The 21380-nt window shown below is 40.1% G+C and overlaps 1 protein-coding gene across 8 annotated transcripts in view; it reads right to left on the bottom strand.

The window, feature by feature from the left end:
* Positions 1–21380, bottom strand: part of FGGY (FGGY carbohydrate kinase domain containing) — a 531195-nt gene that overhangs the window by 453545 nt on the left and 56270 nt on the right. For 4 of the 8 annotated variants that reach the window (XM_058303499.2, XM_058303497.2, XM_058303500.2 and 1 more), the window contains exons 4-5: positions 6569–6680; positions 43–194 (exon numbers count right to left, since the gene is read on the bottom strand). In XM_058303499.2, the coding sequence (XP_058159482.1) occupies positions 43–194; positions 6569–6680 (264 nt within the window). Of the gene's footprint in view, positions 1–42; positions 195–6568; positions 6681–11371; positions 11474–21380 lie in introns of those variants that run through there. The other 4 variants (XM_058303505.2, XM_058303502.2, XM_058303504.2 and 1 more) reach the window with 3 other exon arrangements.

Here is a 21380-nt window from a genome sequence, read left to right on the forward strand (position 1 = left end):
CCCTTATCTGTAACAACCATCTCCTCAATCCCATGAACTTACCTCTTTTAGCCACAGAAGCTTGGGGGCCTGCATCTCCACAGACATTACTCCCCCAACATTCTGAAGGACACTGTGCCTGGTGTCATTGATCCTGTGGACTTGACTGACAGCTCGGTGATCCAGCCACATGATAACGTTACGATGAGAAGCTCCTAGCAGAAACAAGAGGGACATGAGGACAGACATGGATTTTTTCACTTCTAATTCAAGGGGCAACTATGAATTCCCAAGGGCAAAAGGCCGCACAATTTCATATATCAAGAATGAACAAAACAGATGGATCTTCAACAAGGCTTATGAATACATTTTATCTAAACCAAAGATTTCCCTTTAAGCAACTTGTTCTTTGGACATAACCCCAGAGTTAAAACTCTTAGCTAAAAGTCAGTCAAGGGAAGGAGATCTGGCTCAACTGATAGAGCATCTGCCTACACACAGGAGGCCCAGGGTTCAAACCCAGGGTCTCCTGACCTGTGTGATGAGCTGGCGCACACACAGTGCTGATGCACCCAAGGAGTGCCATGCCACACAGGGGTGTCTCCCGTGTAGGGAAGCCCCAAGCGCAAGGAGTACACTCCCCCACAAGGTGAGCGGCCCTGGGTCAAAAAAGCACAGCCTGCCCAGGAGTGGCACTGCACACATGGAGAGTGACACAGCAAGATGACGCAACAAAAAGAGACACAGATTCCCAGTGCCGCTGACAAGAATGCAAGCAGACACAGAATACACAGGGAATGGACACAGAGAGCAGACAATGGGGCAGGGGGAAAGGAAAGAATAAATAAATCTTTTAAAAAAACAAATGCTGTTTTCAAACATTTCATACTTTTCACAGGGTTTGGTTTTAAACACAGACAGTTAATAAACATTTGTTTAAAAAAAAAGTCAGTCAAGATCTACCAGTTTAACATTTATAACTCATTCTCTCTCTCTCTCTCTCTCTTTCTCTCTCTCTCAACATCTCCCCCTGCTTTCCTGTCCCTTCCTGACCTACAAAAACGTCTTTGGGCATACATTCAGGAAAATAGCTTAGGGTATAAGTTAAAATGCAATTTTGGCTTTTTCAAAACTGTCTCTTACAAATATGGACAGGACAAGGATATAAATGATGTAATATAACTAATAACCTACATAATGGTTTTTATCTGCTTATATTCCCACTTCTTCTAGTGAATTTAATTGAAATTAGTTAATTTCGGTGTTTTTTCTCCCTCATTTGGTTAGTTTGTCTGGTAGAGTAAAAAGCACATGAGCTTTAGAATCAGAAAGACCTAGAGGGGAATGATGACCTTCTCAGTTATAGGTAGAAATAAACTGAGTAAAGTCACCAAACTTTTCTTGGCCTCAATGTCCTTATCTATAAAATATGGATAATAATAAGATCTACCGAAAAGCATGTAAGGATTAACTGAAATCTTTCATTCATTGAAAGAAAGACAATATGCAAAAAGGGCATGGCAAATACCTAACACATAGTAGGCCCTCAGGAGTAAATCACAGGAATGGAATTTACCACCAGCTGGAAAAGGAGAGTGGTTACTACACTTTGGCACATAATCTGTACCATCCTACAGCCCATATAGTAACTGACTGACCCTCCCTCCTTTCCCCAACCTCTGTTAGTTCATCATCTAATTTTAAAGTCCTCTGCTTCCTTAGATGGCAAAATGAAGATCAGCAATGATTACACCTGGGAGGTGGTAAGGGTGAAACATAAATGGAGACCCAAGAGTTATTGAGCCAGGCACTTTTCACATATTATTTCATCACAAAATAAGGGAAACAATGGCATAACTTTGCCAATGGAAAATGTTTATAATAAAACATATTGTGTGTGTGCATGTGTGCATATTTGTGCATGTCTCCCAAGCCCTTTTTAGACACATCATCTCATTTAATCCTCAAAATACCTATAATAGGTATTATTATCCACATTTCTCAATGACAAACTAAGACTCAGAAGTTGAAGACATGATGAATGTCTCACAGCCAGGAAATAAAAGCTTGAAGCATGCTTTGAAACAAGATACGTATAGAGAACAGATAAATTATTTGGGGAAATGAATAAACTAGAGTTACATATATCAACACGAATAATGATACCATTTAGGATATTTAAAAACACAAAAAATATGTATTGGCTGCTGTTATGGATTTATATATATATAGTAAAGCCCCAAAACAATGTATTTGTAAACTCCAACTACAGAAGAATGTTTACCTACAGGGGACAGCATGGTGGGAGAAGGAAAGAGAAGGGACTGAAGCTTCGAGCAGTTGTTACACTTAAAAAGATGATCTGAGGCAAATATGGCAATTTCATTTGTTTATCCTCAGTAGTGGTACAAAGTCTATTATTTTATTTACTCTTCCAAATCTTTGATAAAGAACTTTTAAAACTAAAAGAAAAAAAGTGAACCTAAGAAAATATCCAAATGAGGTAGTCATCATTCTAATGAGTCAAGAACAAGGAGTCTGGCTCACTAGAGAGATTTCAGGTCCCACAAAAGCTCCTGAAATGACAGTAATACTCTGCGAATAGGACAAAGTATGTGAGACCTTCCACAGACACAACAAAGGATCCTTTTTTAAACAGAGTGGTTCTATTGTGCAACAGAATTGCTTAGCCTCAGGTCCTCAATCCTAGTTGCACATTAGCATCACCTGGAAACCTTTTTTAAAAACTGATATCCAGGGTCCTATTCCAGAACAGTTGAGTCTAAAAATGTGTGTGTGTGTGTGTGTGAGTGTGTGAATGTGTGGAGGGAGAACAATACCTGTTCTGTTTCTTAAATATTGTACAGAATGTATAGCTGTTTCAAAGCACAAACATTTGCTGCTAACCTTCTAACTATAGTAGACGCCAATCAGCTACTACTACCTCTACATAAAAGAGACCCTCAAAAAGCAGTTGGATCAATGCAATAAAAAATTGTACAGCATTGATTACTTTATTATATTTATTATTATTAGTCATTAATAATTTTCACTTTAGACAAAGACCAAGAAGTTAATCTTTCCTCAGTTCTTGTAGAAAAATCACAAATAAATGACAACTCTAAGTTAATTTAACCTTCTATTGAGCATCTGGTACATGTCAAGGTGCAGGGATACAGAGAAACATATGCCATATAGTCCCTGCCCTTAAAAAGCACATGGCTAGCTGGAAACAACAGTCTATACAGGGAAATGACTGCCAAAACAGTAGGACGGACTAGGGGACAGAAGGACGAACAAAGAGAAGGCTCTAGGCTAGCTCGGCCTGAGTTGCACATGGAGCTTCCAAAGGTTAGGAAAGCTTTCATTTAGTTCTGAAAATGGCCATTAGTTAACCACATGAAGGAAGAGCAGGGAAAGAGGTTCCACACAATAGAGACAGCTTGTGAAAAAAAATGGTGGAACACAGATCTGAGAAGATGCGGTATTTTAAGAGAATCTGAGGCAATTTGGTAGAGCACTATTCGGATTAGTCAGTTTATATATAGTTAGTTTAAGGCCAGACCATTCATCCATTTATTCACTCATTCAGTTTTACTACTTGGAACATCTCCTGTATGCCAGACATGCACAAGGGGGAAACAGTATGAATCAGCAAAAACAATTAAATATTAAGTTTCTGTTACACAGAATAACCTAATTAGTAACCCCCTTCTGCACCCCAAATTATCATCCTTGGGTCCTCTCCCTCTTAGGTACGCCTATGGATGTTGTGACCCAACAAGACCTTCAAAGGAAGAAGGACCAAAAAGAAATAGCTAACAGGAAGACTCTTTTATCATATAGCAATGCTTAGTGTTCTTCAACTACTGAACTTTTGTTTTTTCCTTTTTTGGTTAAAATCCAAACATGGCAACACTTTTGCCAGTTCTGCCTGTTTGATTTTAATGATTGAGGCTATTGGAAATCTCCTGACCCAACACCCTCTCTCCTAACAAATACTCTGGTTAACCAGTCAAGACTTGATCATTGTCATGTAGGTAGAAGCGGTCTTCAAAGAACCTTTACACCACCTTTAAAATCCTAATTTCATTTTCTAGCACAGGATAATCCATTTTGGATAAAATCTAACCTTAATATAATCTGTTGAAAGGAAAGAAACTGGTGAGGGGAAACTGCAGCTGGATATAAATGAATGGTACACTTTAACCTTTTAGGTGGAATAGTTATTTCATCACTTATAATTAGGGTTGCAACCTAGCTATCCTGTCAATAAAGGGCTTGTTAACAGCAGGCAATTCTATCCACAATGAGAAAAAAGATGGAATCCACAGAAGAAGGTTTAATAAGAAAATCTCCTCTTCCAATTGAAGTGTTTTTGTTCCTAATATTTTAGCTCTCTACTCCCTTTGTCCAGTGATTCTCCACATAATAAAACTACCAAGGAAACTTTTTAAAAATGCCGATGTCCTAGACTCACCCAAAGCAAACGAATACAAATTTTGGAGGTGAGGCTCAAGAACTGATATTTTTAAAAGATCCCAGATAATTCTAGCATACAGTCAGAAGTCAAAACCATAAATCTTAGTAAATGAAAAGTATAGAGTCCCTGAATCTTAGATTTTTAATGTCTAAGTCCCACTCAGTGTGAGAATTCTTCCTATAGCAGCGCTAACAGATGCTCATCTGGCCTCTACTTAAAGGCAGAAGGGAGAGCTGATGGCCTCCCAAAGCAGCCAACTCCATGGCTGGCTACATCTCATAATTAGAGAGGGCTTATTGCTTGCTGCTGCTGAGCTGAGGTATGCTTATCTATCATCCCTTCTTTGACCTCTGCCCCCTGAAGTGACCCAGACTGAGTCTGCCCTGCCCTGTTGGGACAGATCAAAGCCAAATGAGCCAATGAAGGGCCACTAAGTAAAAGAGTCACTCATATTCATTTTGAAGCCCCAGCACTTAATAAGAGAGGGCTTGGCACACTATAGGTACTAATAAATGTGGAAAGAAGAAAGGAAGAGATAATTGTTGTAGTTTGAGGCTTTTATGGACCCCAGAAAATCATGTCCTTAGAGCTAATCTATTCCTGTAGGCGAGACCTTTTGATTATATTATTTTAGTGTGGCGTGACCCAGGATATATCTTAATCCTCTTGCTGGAGTCCTTTATAAACAGGATGAATACGGAAAGACAGAGAGAAAAGATTCAGGAGCTCAGAGAGGAACCCACAGAAGCTGAGAAAGCAAGCCACAAGAGCAAGAGTCTGAAATCAACAGAACCCGAGAAAGAACACAAAGAGGCAGAGAGAAAGCTGGAGAAGGCCAGAAGCTGAAAGCCACAAGACCCAAAGGAGAAGGGAGACCAGAAATACTGCCACTGTTCCTTATCATGTAACAGGGGTCCATGATCTTGCACAGCCAGTCTTCAGGGAGAAAAGTATCACCTAATGAGGCCTTGATTTGGATATTTTCACAGCCTCAGAACTGTAAGTTTATAAATTAATAAATCCCCATTGTAAAAGCCAATCCATTTCTGGTATGGTGACTTGGCAGCTTTTAGCAAACTAAAACAATAATATATATATTTACATTTATATCTCTATTTACACAAATGTGAAAGCTGGTCATCATTAACATTATGCTCTAATCATTCATCCATTCACATACTTTTCCAGCCCAAAACATGTTGTTAATGGCTATCTTGACAACAACTGCCTACAGCCGCCTAGAGCTGCCCCTCTTTAGATGGAACATGCAATTTCCAATGCACCAAAATTTCCACCATTCCCTAACATCTTCCTCTTATTAGAAGGTTAGATGTCTATTGGAATTTATCTCTACACATGAACTACTGTTATTCTCAAACCTGAACACTTTATTCATTTATATTACCTGCCTGACTCCTGTTGACTTTGGTTTGCAACCCCAACTGGCTAATATTCCTGAAAAAGAATACATCCTCACCCACTGTGAGAATCTCTGATGGTAGCCCTAAGCGGCACTTTACATATGAAACAGCTCCTTACTATTGTCACAAATGTCTGTCAGAACAACATCACTGACTAGCAACATCCTTTGGTCTGGCTATTGAAATCAGAGAGGCCATCTGTTTCCAACTTCTGTGTGATCATGGTCAGTTTGTCTGGTTCTATTTCTTTTAAATGGATTTGGCTCACCAACGCAAATGAACATGGGATGGGAGCTTCATATACAGAGCAAATGCAGGCATTATCACTCCCTTTTCTAAAAACAAAAACAGAACAGAAAAACTAAAAACACCCAGACCATTATTTCATAACTACTACTCACTCTGAGCTTATGATTTCATGCCCTTTCTTCACCCATCTTTCCTGTGGCTTTTGCATTTTATGGAGTCAAGTCTCTCCCTAACCCAGGTCCCCATGCCATCCCACTCTTCCCACTTGATATCCAAGCTTTCAACCTCTGAGATGTGATTTCTCTAACCTCCAGGACACTGTACCCTAAACCTCACTAGATACACCTGACATATTCATTAAGCCCACTGGATTAATCAATCAAGCCTTCCCCAAGCCAGTCTCCCAAACCAGGGAAAGGGATAGGAATGGTCCTACCTTCATGGTTTACTGGTAAAGGATGAAACTGCTTATCCAAAACAACCAGAGAACACGTAGCATCAAACCCAAGTCCTCGAATTTGGTTTAAATCAATCCCTTGTACAACTTTCTGTTTTAAAAACAAACAAAAAACAAATTACACCACCAGACTTTTAAAAGCTTGAAGACAAGTTATGACTAGAAGGCAACAAATAACAGAACGGAAAAAAATATATTTACAACATGAACAGATAAGAGTTCAATAATACTATAATATCAAAAGTTTCTACAAACTAATAAGAGAAAGAAAACCAATCTTAATTGGAAATTAAGCAAAGGACATGAAGTCATTCCATAAAGGAAAAGAAACGGTCAAGGAGCATAGATAAGATTTACAACTCCATTAAAATTAAATAAATGCAAATAAAAATATACCACTTTTTGCATTTCATATTGGTAACAATGTAAAATATTAATCGTATACTGTATTGGCAAGGTAAGAAGAAGTGGACCCTCTTGAACATTCTTGTAAGAGTGTAATTTGGTACAAATTTTGGTGAATAATACGGTAGCATCTATTAAAATGAAAAATATGCATACCTTTTGTGCCAGCAATTTCATTTCTAGGAACCTATCGTAGCAATATAGTACCTTAGGTTGATAAAGTTATATGTAGAAGAATGTTAGCTGCAGCACTCCTTAGAAAATATATTTAAATTTTAAAAGCTTTATATTAAGTAAATTAGAGTACATCTGTAAAATGTAATACTATACAGCCATTTGAAGAAAGATGTAGAGAGACAGGTTCTGGCAATGGTGGTTATGAAAATGTCAACAACTCTTCTTAGCAAAATAAAAGTACAAAACTCAACAAAATGTCAAAAACAGCGTTTTGGGGACTCTGGAAACTGACCAAAGTTATATGACAAATTGAGAAGTATTTATCATTGGAAAATAAAATTTGTACTTAAAAATGTTCCCTCAAAGAAAACCTGACACCCAGATGACTTCGTTGGTGAATTCTGGCAAACATTTAAAGAAGAAACAGCACCAACGTGACACAAAACCATTCAGAATATAGTGAATGAATTTTACAAGGCCATCATTACCAACAAATTTTACAAGGCCAACATACCAAAGCCAATTAAGACATTATAAGAAGAGGATACTGCAGATCAATATTCTTAAATGAACACAGGTATAAAAAATCCTTAACTAATTAAATTAGTAAACCAAATTCTTTAACATACAAGATAGAATTATACATCATGACCATGTGAGTCCCAGGAATGCATCAGTGACTCTAATTAGTATAATACATCTATTAGCTTAATAAAGGACAAACACCAAATAATCATCTAAACAGATGCAGAAAATTAGTAATAAAAAAATGCTCAGCAAACTAGGAATAAAAGGGAATTTCTACAAACTGATAAAGGACATTTATAAAAATTCTATAGGTAACAACATACTTAAGAGTAAAATAGATTACTTCTCCCTACTAGGAACGAAGCAAGGATGTCCACTTTCATCACTTCTATCCAACCTTGTACTACAGATTCTAGTCAATGCAATAAGGCAAAGGGGAGGGGGGAGGCGGGGGGCGGAGCATGCATATAGATCGGAAAGGAAGAAGCTAATGTGTCTTTATTAGCAGATAATTTAATATGAACTATAGAAAATCCTAATGATCTACAAAAAAAAAAGCTACTAGAACTAATAAGTGAGCATAGGAAAATCACAGGACACAATATTAACATATAAAAAAGCAATTATTTTTCTATATACTTGCAAGTGAATAGACTGAAAATGAAATTATAAAATAATTCCATGTGCAATAGCATCAAAAAAATAAAATGCAATATTTAGAAATTAATTTATTAAAAGAAGTTTAAGACCAATAACCTGAAAACTACAAAATGCTACTATAAAAAACTGCAAAACAGAGACAAATACCATATTCATGAAATGGAAGATTAACATTTCAATTCTCCCCCAAATTAACCTACAGATTCTATACAATATACAAAACCTATTAAAATCTCGGCAGGTTTTTTCTAGAAATTGAGAAGTTGACCCCAGAAGACCCTAAACATTTTTTTAAAGGATGAACAAAATTGGAGAACTTTCACTGCCTGATTTCAAAATTACTATAAAACTACCATTACTCAACCAGTTTAGAATATGCATAAGGATAAATTTATAGATTAACAGAACAGAATAGAGATTTAAGAAATAAACCCAAATATTTATAATCAATGATTTTTCTATAAAGGTGCCAAGACAGTTCAATAGGGAAAGAATAGTTCTTTTCTTAGAATTGTACAAGTACAACCAAATGCCCAAATGCCAAAAAGGAAAAGGAAAAAAAAAAAAAAGAATTTAGACTCTTACCTCACACTGCACTCAAAAGCTAATTCAAAATGGACCATATCCCTAAATGTAAGAGCTAAACCTATAAAACTTCTAGAAGAAAACACAGAAAAAATTCTTCATGACCCTGGGTTAGGAAAAGATTTCTTCGAAAGCAAGATCCATAAAAGAAAAAACTGACAAATTGGACTTAGTTAAAATTTTAAAAGTTTGCTCTTCAAAAGAAACCAAAAGAAAATAAAAAGACAAGATATAGGTTGACAGAAAATATTTGCAAATCATACATCTGAAAAGTGATTTGTATACACAATATATAAAGAACTCTTACAACTAGATAACAAGAGGAGAAACAACCCAATTATAAAATGGGCAAAATATCTGAATAGACATTTCTCCAAGAAAATATACAAAGCGCAAGAAAAGATGAGCAACAGCATTAGTCATTAGGGAACCAAAACTTAAAACCACAATGAAATACCACTACACACCCACTAGAATGAGTATAATAAAAAAGACTGACGTTACCAAATGTTAGAGAACTGCAGAGAAAGTGGAACTCTCTCTAAAACATCACTTGTGGAAATGTAAAATACAGCCACTAGGGGAAAAAATTTTTGCAGTTCCTTAAACATAACATACCACACAATCCAACAATTTCATTCCTAAGTATCTATCCAAAAAGTAGGAAAACATATGTCCACACGAAGACTTGCATATGAATAGCCACAGTAGCATTATTTACAATAGCCCAAAACTGGAAACAAACCAAATATCCATCATGATTTAAAACCAAATGGGGTTACACAAAATGTGGTATATCCATACAGTAGAATATTACTCAACATGAAAAAGGAACAAATACTCAATTGCCATGCAATAACATGAATAAGCCTTGAAAACATGCTAACTGAAGGACACCAGACACAAAAGACTCCATATTGTAGGATTCCATTTACACAAAATTTCTAAAAAAAGCAACTATAAAGACACAAAGTAGAGAAGTAATTATCTAGGGCTAGAGCTGGGAATTGACTACAAACAAGCACAAAGCAAATTTTTTGAAGTAATTCAAGTATTCTAAAACTGGATTATGGTGATGATTGTACAACTGTGTAATTTACTAAAATCACTGAATTACACATTTGCAATGGATGGTTTTATGATACATTAAAGTATATCTCAGGAAGCAGACTTGGCCCAATGGATAAGGCGTCTGCCTACCACATGGGAGGTCCGTGGTTCAAACCCCGGGCCTCCTTGACCCGTGTGGAGCTGGCCCATGCGCAGTGCTGATGCGCGCAAGGAGTGCCGTGCCATGCAGGGGTCTCCTCCGAGTAGGGGAGCCCCACGCGCAAGGAATATGCCCTGTAAGGAGAGCTGCCCAGCATGAAAGAAAGTACAGCCTGCCCAAGAATGATGCCACACACATGGAGAGCTGACACAAGATGACGCAACAAAAAGTAACACAGATTCCCGGTGCCACTGATAAGGATAGAAGTGGTCACAGAAGAACACGCAGGGAATGGACACAGAGAGCAGAAAAGTGGGAGGGGGGGGTCGCGGGGGAGAGAAATAAATTAATTAATTTAAAAAAAAACAAAACATACAGTATACCTCAAAAAAGCTGTGAAATATTAAAAAGAAGAAAACAAAAAAACAGGTCAAGTTCTGCAAGATGGAATGGAAAGCTGTCCACAATACATTCATTAGGTAAAAGAAAATGCAACAAACTGTTACTAGTGGTTGCCTCTGATGGTAGAAATTGCAGGTGGAGGAGACGAGTGTGTACTTCCTTAAAGTTTAGAATAATAGATTTATTGATTATTTCTATTTTTATTTTTGTTTCTATAGTTTCTTTTTAAAAAAAAAACATAAATGACCATAATTATTAACATTTCCCATTAACTGAAAACATGACAATAACCTTTAAAATCCTGCAAAAGTCAACCTAAAAGCATCCTTCCATCCCCCTTTAGTGTAATTCACCTTAAAATGCATAATTCTTCTTTGTTCCTTTTTGAGAATGTGATACTTGGAATTTAGGATTCTTCTCCTTCTTACAAACACTTCCCTTAAATAATAACTACACACAAAATGGTAGCATCCCAACCAAAAAAAAAGTATTATATTTTTGGCACATAATATTAAAATGCTACTATATCTAGTATTACCAATACTTTACATACATCATCTAATTTAATCCTCACAAAAGACCCTAAAAGAATCATTTAAATTTCCATGTCATAAAAAGTAAGTTGAAGGTTGGGGAAAGGAAGGGAAAGGGAAGGAGTGGAAGAAATGGAAGAGAAGGATAAACAGGTACAGAGAGGTTAAAGAATTTGCCTTTGTCACACAGGCAGAAGATGGCAGAGACAGAATTCAAACTCAGAGACTGTGTCCTATTACTCCGCTGTCATCAGAGAACTTCCTGTTGCCCAAGAGACTCACCCTATTGCAGAGGAGAACATTTGCTAGTGACCCACCTATGACCAATGGCAATACCTTCACCCCACAGCACCACGAGAATGCCCTGTAGGATCCATCCAGACTTACAAGATCCTGAGGCCCAAACCTATTTCGCTGACAAGCACCATGGTATCATGACACAGATCTGGATTCAAACACTAGCTCTGCCACTCACTGGCTATGTGACTGAGGACAGGTTATGTAATTCTGGACATTCCAAACTGTTCTCTTGCCTTGCCAATTCTTGCCTCTATCGGCTTTATAGGCCTTGCTTCCTCTGCCTGGAACATCCTTCCAACTTGGCTTAAAAATTATTGGGTGATGGGTAAAGCTTTGAGTGAAGACTGCCTGAGTTTGAATCTTGGCTCTACCACCTTCTAACTCTATGACTTTGAGAAGTCACATAACCAGTTTCCTTAGTTGCACAAAGATATTACTTATACTTACCTCTCCGAACAATGTTACAGAATTCAACAAAATAAGGTTATGTTTAGCTCAACGTCTGGCATTCAGTAAATACACAGTAAATTACAGCTATTATTAGATTGAATTAGCTGCCTCAAATCTTCTTTGAATGCTGATCAATCAATCAGCCAACCTTAACTTCTACTCACCATGAGGCCCTACTAGCCTATGTTGCTCTGTCCAGAGAATGCGTATCTGACTTGGGCAAGTCCATCTCTCACAGGCCCACAGTTAGTCAAAAAAGGAATTAGATAAGAAAATATAGATGATTCAATAAAACTCATTACCAGAAGCCAGCTTTAGAGTGGAAAAGAATATAAGATCTGCTATCAAAAGAACTTTCTTTATATTTTTATGTAACATTGACATACTCTAAATATCTTCTTTAAAAATATATTTAAAAAAACAAAAACAAAAAAAACCGTCTAGTCCCAACTCCATCAATTCCAGGTCAGGTAATTCTGCACAAGTTTCATCACCTTTCTAAGTATCAGTTCCTGATCAATAAAATGAGGATTATGAGAATGAAAGATACCTCCCAGGTAAGGATCAAAGGAGACAAGTTTGAAAGTGGTTTTGGAAGCAGCAAACCTTTGTTGGAAATAGAAAGGATGGAAAAACCATTCATGCTTATGGTGTACAAGAAATGCTTTATGTACAAAGCACAGCATGCTCTCTGTGTCATATGGGCACATATCAAAATGATAGGAAAAGGGAGTAGCAAAAAAGATGTTACCTTATAAACGTTCAAATCTTTCTCATAATTATGGTGAGAATAGCCTTCCAGTAGGGGCAAGGAAAATATTTTCTTCAATCTATTTTATGAATTCCCTCTGAAGACCCACAGAATTCTATAATCTAATCCTGGCTTTCTACTTACAAAAGCTCAGTGTCTAAAATGTCAAAAATGTAAACCTACCACAAGGAATGAAAGAATAATTGTTACATGCATTTAAACCTGATTTACTTAGGCAGTCACTATCACTTGTCCAGCCTTACAAGGAAATGCCTCAATATCATGCTTATCTAGAGCTGGGTAGAACCACCCCCATCTCCAACTTCCTTCCTGCCCGCATCTTAACTATCCCAGAAAGATGGCTCTCAGGGTCACACTACACAGAAGGCCACTGAGGCTTGACCTGGTGACCTGAGAATTTTTTTTTATATTCTTATTAATGGAAGAAGAAAACAGCCTAGTAAACGAACATCAATAACGTGGCATCAAGGGAATTTTTTTGGCTAGAGAGAAACTCACTGCTCTTCTAAAGAATTTCCAGAGGAGATTTCTGCAACCTCATTTGGTAACCTGGTCCATGTCTAACAACTGTCAACTCGTAGCTATGGGGCAGCAAACAAATATTTGGGGAAGGGATTGTGCATTTCTTTGTTCTTACTGTGGGAACGTTCAATCCTGCATGTGTTTTAAATCAGCAGGCTCTGCCATATTGGGCGGGAAGTGAGCTTTCCTTACAACACCCTCCAAACTAAGAGCTGAAGGGTCAGATACATACCTGGTTTATCTTCAGTTCTATTTGGATCAAGGGTCAAAACCTGGGGTCTCATAGATAGAATTCAGCTTACAGCAGAGTGCTATGTGACTGAGACTGTGGTCTTTTAAATCTTGATTTGAATGCCTTTCTCAGTCTTGGGGACATGCCTGGATTATGAAATTCCCAGCTCCATCAGGCCCATGACTCCTTAGTGCCTACACATTCAGTAGGTCCTCAGTCAGCATATATAACTGAACCTCTTCTAGGGTTACGCAGTGCACTCTTCTGAGTACTTGGGAAACAATGGAGAGCCAGACATTAAAATAAAATTTCTTGTTCTTATGGTAATTACATATAAGTGGGATCAGATAAAAACTAATAAATCAAATAAATTATATATGTATAGTATACTAGAAAGCAATAAGTCAGGGGGATCAGGACTTTCAGAGAAGGGGTTGGTAGCTGTAGATTTATTTTTATTTTTATTGCTTTATTTTATTTACTCATTTTTTTAAAAATATTACATTCAAAACATATGAGGTCCCCATTCATCCCCACCGCCCCCACTCTACCACTCCCCCCACAGTAACACTCTCCCCCATCATCATGACACATCCATTGCATCTGGTGAGTACATCTCTGGGCATCACTGTACCCCATGGCCTGTGGTCCACACCATAGCCCACACTCTCCCATGTTCCATCCAGTGGGTCATGGGAGGACATACAATGTCCAGCAATTGTCGCTGCAGCACCACTCAGGACATCTCCAAGTCCTGAAACTGCCTACACATCTCATCTCTTCCTCCCATTCCCCACACCCAGCTGCCACCATGGCCACTTTTTCCACACCAATGCCACATTTTCTCGATTACTAACCACAATAGTTCACGAATACAATATCATTAAGTCCACTCTAATCCTTACTGTATTCCTCCTTCCTGTGGACCTTGGCTTGGTTGTGTCCATTCCACATCTATGTCAAGATGGGGTTTAGATTCTACATGGATACTGGATACAATCCTCCTCCTTTCAGTTGTAGGCACTCTAGGCTCCATGGTGTGGTGGCTGACATTCTTCAACTCCATGTTAGCTGAGTGGGGTAAGTCCAATAAATCAAAGTGTAGGAGTTGAAGTCTGTTGAGGCTCAGGGCCTGGCTATCATATTGTAAGTCCAGAGATTCAAATCCCCTAGATATATCTTAAACCCCAGCACCAACTACAATTCCAGTAAAGTAGCATGAAAGTCTTGTGAAGAGAGATCCCATCTGAGTCCAGTTCCATCACGCAGAAACACCAGCTCCAAAGAAGGGCCAACTGACATGGCAGTGAACCCCATCTGCCATGACCACAGAACCTGTGGGTCTCTTTAGCCCTCAAAAGAACCAATACCTGGGCTGTACCTACTTTATCTGTCTCTGAGACTCTGATCAGGTGTGCATAAGGGCAATCCTTCTGACAACCTCCAAACTCTTATTTAGAGACTCATAGCCATATAAACTCATTTGTCCTTTCCATTTCCACCTTAATTTAGGAAATGGAAAAAAACACCATTTTTAACTCCTGTTATTATATGTAGACGGGGATATTCTGCTGGTCAGCATTGAACCTTTAATTCAAGGTCATTTTCTAGTTACATCATCAGCTGGTACTTGGTAGTGATCCCTTGGTGCCAGGGAGGCTCATCCCTGGGTGTCATGTCCCACGCTGGGGGGAAGGCATTGCATTTACATGCTGAGTTTGTCTTTGAGACTGGCCACATTTGAGCAACACGGAGGCTGTCAGGAGGGAACTCTCAGGCACAGTGCTGCTCTAGGCCTTGTTCTTATTTCAGATGTACAGGCTTACAAGCATAGTCATTAGTATCAGGGGGTCACTGTTGGACTCTCATTCCTTCCTGGTCCTTGCTGTTATACCTGGGGGACTGCCGCTGCTCCCCTAGGGACCACAACAGAGCCTCCCCCAGGCCAGGAACCAAGTACCCCCCCAGCTGTTGGTTTTGATTGTTTCCACTATGAGTATATCCAAACATTTCCATGCACCCTGAACACATGCCCTGTATAACTCCCTGTCAACCATATGTCCCCTGTCAATAACATCGCATACCAGTATTCCTCCGCTGCCATTGTTGAAACACTCTGTGATCCAAAATTTCCTGAAAAGTGAAGCCCAATATAATGTCAGGTTCCCTTAACAGTAAAATGGAATATAGCGATGAGTTTAAAGGTTAGATATAGAATACATATTGATTTGGAAAAATTCTACATCCTATCTTTTTCTTTTCTTTTTTTCCCTAATTATTGATCTTCTCTTTACTAGAGCCTTAGATCACAGTAGCTCATATATACAATATACAGTACTCCCATATATCCATTATAAAACCTGTTCCCTTCCACAGCGATAATCTTTTAACTTATTCATCTCATATTTACTGAAACTGATGTACAGATATTGAGACAATAGCTTTTAAACAAGGTAACATTTGTGTCTGCATTGTGGTTTATACTTTAGGCTATACAGTTTTCTAAACTTTCGTTATCCTATGTTTTACGTTATGGTTTGCGGTCACCCCTCAGGCTGAAGTGTGGTTTGCTGGCCTGGCGAGGGGCGGCGGCCGCGGTAGGCCTATTCCAAACCACTGCCCCCATAATAGGGTGGTTGGTCGGGCCCACTGCCACGCCTGAAGGAAGCTCGGCATGGGCGCAGAGTGCCCTCGGGTCTCACCTTCTCGGCAGCCATGCTTCCGCGGCCGCCCATCCTCCCGGATGGCGCCACACGATGCCTGTGGGGTGGCACCCTTCTTCTTCTTTCTCCTTGCGCAGGCGCAGGGCGGAAAATTCCAGTCTGCCCTTTTCCCCTCCCCCGACAGCAGCAACAGCCAGGCGTGGGCGGAAAAATCCAGTCTGCCCTTTTCCCTCCCCCCGACAGCAGCAACAGCCAGGTGTGGGCGGGAAACTCCAGTCTGCCCTCTACCCCAGCAACAGCAGCCACCAATCACTAAACCCTGCCACTTCCCCCAGCAACAGCAACAGCCAATCCCTAATCACCACCCCTCCCCCGTCCAGTACCGCCCACTGACCTTTCTCCGGCAACCAATCAGAACAGGGCGTGGCTTCGACCAATCAGCCTTCCCCAGCCCCTATAAAACTGTTTCCTCTCCCTCAATAAAGTGGACCTGCGTGTTTACCTCGTCTCCGCGGTAGTTCTTCTGCCGTGCGCCCTCCAGTCCTGAGAGCTCCCGACAAGGGCCTGGCCTCCCTTGTCCCCAGTTCGTCGCCTGCTTCTCCAGGCGACCCCTTCGTCGCCGGCTTCGCCGGGCGACCCCGTCAGCCGAACCGCGCAACCACTGTAAGACCGACCCCTCGTCTGCTGCCAGACCGACCCCTCGTCCCAAGCGGAACCGACCCCTCGTCCTGAGCTGGACCGACCCCTCGTCCGCAGCCAGACCCCACCTCTACCGACCGAGCAAACCGTCGCAACTGGCGCCCAATGTGGGGCTAAGCAACCCCACCACAGCACAACGTGGGGCCAAAGCAACCCCACCACTGCACCGCTCCAAGGGCCGAAACATCAAACCTGCCACCGCAGCCGAAACTAGGGAGGAGGAAGCGCCACCGCCTGAAGGCCCTACAGCGTCGGGAACCCCACAAAATGCCTCCCAGCCGCTCTGGATCCCCGGGAGAAACATCAAATCCGCCACCGGCCAGCAGCAGGTCCAACGACGGATGATGAGAGCACTCGCCCATCGGATGGAGAGGCTGAACGTGGCCGAGGATCCAGTTCATGACACCCTCCTCCTTGGACAGCTAGTACAACTTGCTGTCCGCACCTTGGCTTCAAACAAGAAACCTAAAAATCTACGCTCTCTACTGCTTTTCATGTTAGGCCTGTTCCCCTCCGCATCCTCCCCCCCCAACGTCGAGAGCCCCGGCATATTAAAAACAAAGGGGGAGATGTGGGAGGAGGGGCACCCGGCTTGCCTCAGTGGCAAACAGTGCGGCAAGAGGTGACACCGCCTCTGCCCACTGGGCCTAGACAAGGTGACCACGCCTGACTAGGCCTTTGCTGCTAACGGCTAGCCGGCACCGCCCTCCCCCTTCCTATCTCCCGCCTAGCCCAGCTCTCACTTCCCCTCCCCCCTTCCTTAAACCTAATCTCTTAGTACGCTGTTTGCCCAGCAACAGCTTACAACCACCTATCAGCTTAGTAACAGTGTCAGCCTATCAAGAGTTAGCACAAACTCTACTGGCCAATCACTAGCCCAATGCCAGAACATTGCCTTATATGGAAACAGCATTTGCCCTAGCCAATCAGAACCCGCCACACCACTCCCCAATCCTATAAATCTGCATCCCCTTCCACAATAAACCAGACTTGTGCCATCAGCCTGTCTCCGCGACTCCTTCCTGGGTCGTGCGCCCTCCACGCCTTCGGAGCCCCCGAGGGAAGCCTCAGCGGCTGTACGAGGCTTTCTTCCCCACGCCAGGGACCCCTCTCGTCCCACAACGGGACCCCACTTGTCCCGCAACAGGGACCCCGCTCGTCCCATAACAGGGACCCCGTTTCGTCCCTCAATGGTTTACATTATTAGTCTGTCATCCCTTATATGTTTTTGGTGTAATATTACATGTTTTATATCCATCCTTGCGTACTCTTGTGAAACACTTCTTTTGCCCTCACATTTACTTTAGTTCCATCTATTCAGCATCTATTTCCCCCTCCCCTTGGGGCCCACAGTGACAGTCAATCTTCATTTCTTGAGGAGCCATGTTCAGAGATACTTGCAACAGTGTTGAGAGCTTGACTTGCTCAACTGCCCTAATGCCCTGGGAGCCACCAATTCTCTTGAGAGATACAGTTCCCTCTATTTGATGGCATTATTCCTCCCCAGGTTGTGGGTCTACCTTCACTCTCATTATATGGGTCTCTACCCAATGGTATAACCCACTCTGGCAAAATGAGCATTCAGATATTCCCTAGGAGTCTGTCCTGCATCAGATTATCCCCTTTGAGTGTCTTAAACAGGTAACTTTCCTAATTGTATTTTGAAAAGGTTTTCTCAATATTATACGCTCAACCAACACATGACAATCTCCTATGTTCGTGTGTTGCCCCACCCTCCCCCCAATTTCTTGGGCAATATTACCCATCCGCCCATCCCTAGCCCCCCTCAAACCACCAAAGCCTCACCCAAAGGTAACCCTATGCCCCCATTTTATCCCTTCCTTGTACATATACTTACCTCCAGCTTATCATAGATTTTACCCATGTAGATGCCAGCTTACATCCTTCCTTTACCCTCCGATTTCCTGTAAGCCTACCTTCCAGTCTATAGCTCTCTGAGGCAGCTTGCTTATTTCATATCATTGAGGTCACGTAGTATTTTTCCTTCAACGCCTTGGTTGCTTCACTCAACATAAGGTTCTCAAGATTCATCCATGTTATCACGTGTCTTTGTAGTGTATTTGTTCTTAAAGCCGAGTAGTATTCCATTGTATGTATATACCACATTTTATTGATCCACTCATCTGTTAATGGGTATTTGGGTTGATTCCAACTTTTGGCGATAGTGAACAATGCTGCTACGAACATTGGTGTGCATTTATCAGTTTGTGTTCTTGTTTTCAGTTCTGCTGGGTATATACCAAACTGTCCTCCAAAATGGTTGGATCCTTCTGCATTCCAACCAGCAGTGGATGAGTGTTCCCATTTCTTCACATCCTCTCCAGCATTTGCAGTCTTCTCTTTTTTTCCTAGCTGCCAATCTTATGGGAGTAAGATGGAATCTCATTGTTGTTTTGATTTGCATTTCCCTGATAGCTAAAGATTGGGAGCATTTTTTCATGTGCTTTTTAGCCATTTTTATTTCTTCTTTTGGAGAAGTGTCTGTTTAAATCTTTTTCCCATTTTTTAAGTGGGTTGTTTATCTTTTTATTTTCAAGATATAGGAGTTCTTTATACATGCAAGTTTTAAGTTTCTTATCGGATATATGATTGCCAAATATTTTCTCCCATTGTGTGGGTTACCTTTTTACTTTCTTGACAAACTCCTTTGAGGTGCAGAAGGCTTTAATTTTGAGGAAGTCCCATTTATCAATTTGTTCTTCTGCTGCTCGTGCTTTTGGTGTAATGTTTATGAAGCCATTTCCTATTACAAGGCCTTGTAGATGTTTCCCTACACTGCTTTCCAAGGTCTTTATGGCCCTGACTCTTACATTTAGGTCTCTGATCCATCTTGAGTTGATCTTCGTGTAAGGTGTGAGAGGTAATCCTCGTTCATTCTTCTATATATGGATATCCAGTTCTCCAGGCACCATTTGTTGAATACGCCATTCTCTCCCAGTTGAGAGGGTTTGGGGGCTTTATCGAATATTATATGGCTATATATATGAGGTTCTATATCAGAACTTTCAATTCGATTCCATTGGTCTGTGTGTCTCTCCTTATGCCAATACCATGCTGTTTTCACTACTGTAGCTTTGTAGTATGTTTGAAGTCAGGTATGTGATTCCTCCAATTTCTTTTTTTTTTTTTCAATATGTCTTTGGCTATTCAGGGCCTCTTTCCTTTTCAAATAAATTTCATAGTTAGTTTTTCTAGTTCCTTAAAGAAGGCTGTGTTGATTTTTATTGAGATTACACTGAATATGTAGATCAGTATTGGTAGGATAGATATCTTAATAATATTTAATCTTGCTATCCATGAACAGGGAATATTCTTCCATTTATTTAGGTCTTCTTTGATATCCTTGAACAATCTTGTGTACTTGTCGGTGTATAAGTTTTTTACATCTTTAGTTAAATTTATTCCTAAATATTTGATTTCTTTATTTACTATTGTGAATGGTATTTGTTTCTTGATTTCCTCCTGATCTTGCTCATTATTGGTGTACAGAAGTGCTACTGATTTTTGCACATTGATCTTATAACCTACGACTTTATTAAACTCATTTATGAGTTCTAGAAGCTTTGTTGTAGATCTCTCAGGGTTTTCTATGTATAGGATCATGTCATCTGCAAATAATGAAATTTTTACTTCTTCCTTTCCCATCTGAATGTCTTTTATATCTGGTTCTTGCTCAGTGCTCGAGCAAGTACTTCTAAGACAATGTTAAATAGAAAGAGAGAGAGTGGGCATCCTTGTCTTGTTCCTGACATTAGAGGGAAGGATTTTAGGATTTCTCCATTGTAAATGATGTTGGCTGTGGGTTTTTCATATATACTCTTTATCATGTTCAAAAAATTTCCCTGTATTCCAATCTTTTGCAATGTTTTTATCAAGAAAGGGTGCTGTATTTTGTCAAATGCTTTTTCTGCATCTATAGATATAATCATGTGATTTTTTTCCTTCAATCTGTTTATATGGTGTATTACATTGATTGATTTTCTTATGTTGAACCATCCTTGCATACCTGGAATGAATCCCACTTTGTCATTTTTTATAATTCGTTCAATATGTTGTTGAATATGATTAGCAAGTATTTTGTTAAGTATTTTTGCATCTAGGTTCATCAGAGAAATTGGTCTGTAATTTTCCTTTCTTGTGGTGTCTTTGTTTGGCTTTGGTACTAGGGTAATGTTGGCATCATAGAAGGAGTTAGGCAATGTTCCTTCTGTTTCGATTTTTTGGAAGAGTTTCAGCAGGATTGGTGTTAGTTCTTTCCGGAATGTTTTGTAGAATTCACCTGTGAAGCCATCTGACCCTGGGCTCTTCTTAGTTGGGAGGTTTTTAATGAGTGATTCTATCTCTTTACTTGTGATTGTTTTGTTGAGATCTTCAATTTCTTCTTTCATCAACATAGGCTGCTTATGTGTTTCTAGGAATTTGTCCATTTCCTCTAATTGTCGTTTTTGTTGGAATATAGTTTTTCAAAGTATCCTCTTCTGATAGTCTTTATTTCTGTGGGGTCAGTGGTGCTATCTCCTTTCTCATTTCTTATTTTGTGTATTTGCATCTTCTCTCTTTTTTTCTTTGTTAGTCTCACTAAAGGTTTGTCAATTTTATTGAACTTCTCAAAAAAACAGCTCTTGTCTTGTT

The sequence above is a fragment of the Dasypus novemcinctus genome, chromosome 9 (assembly GCF_030445035.2).
Source record: "Dasypus novemcinctus isolate mDasNov1 chromosome 9, mDasNov1.1.hap2, whole genome shotgun sequence".
In the NCBI taxonomy this organism is placed as follows: domain Eukaryota; kingdom Metazoa; phylum Chordata; class Mammalia; order Cingulata; family Dasypodidae; genus Dasypus; species Dasypus novemcinctus.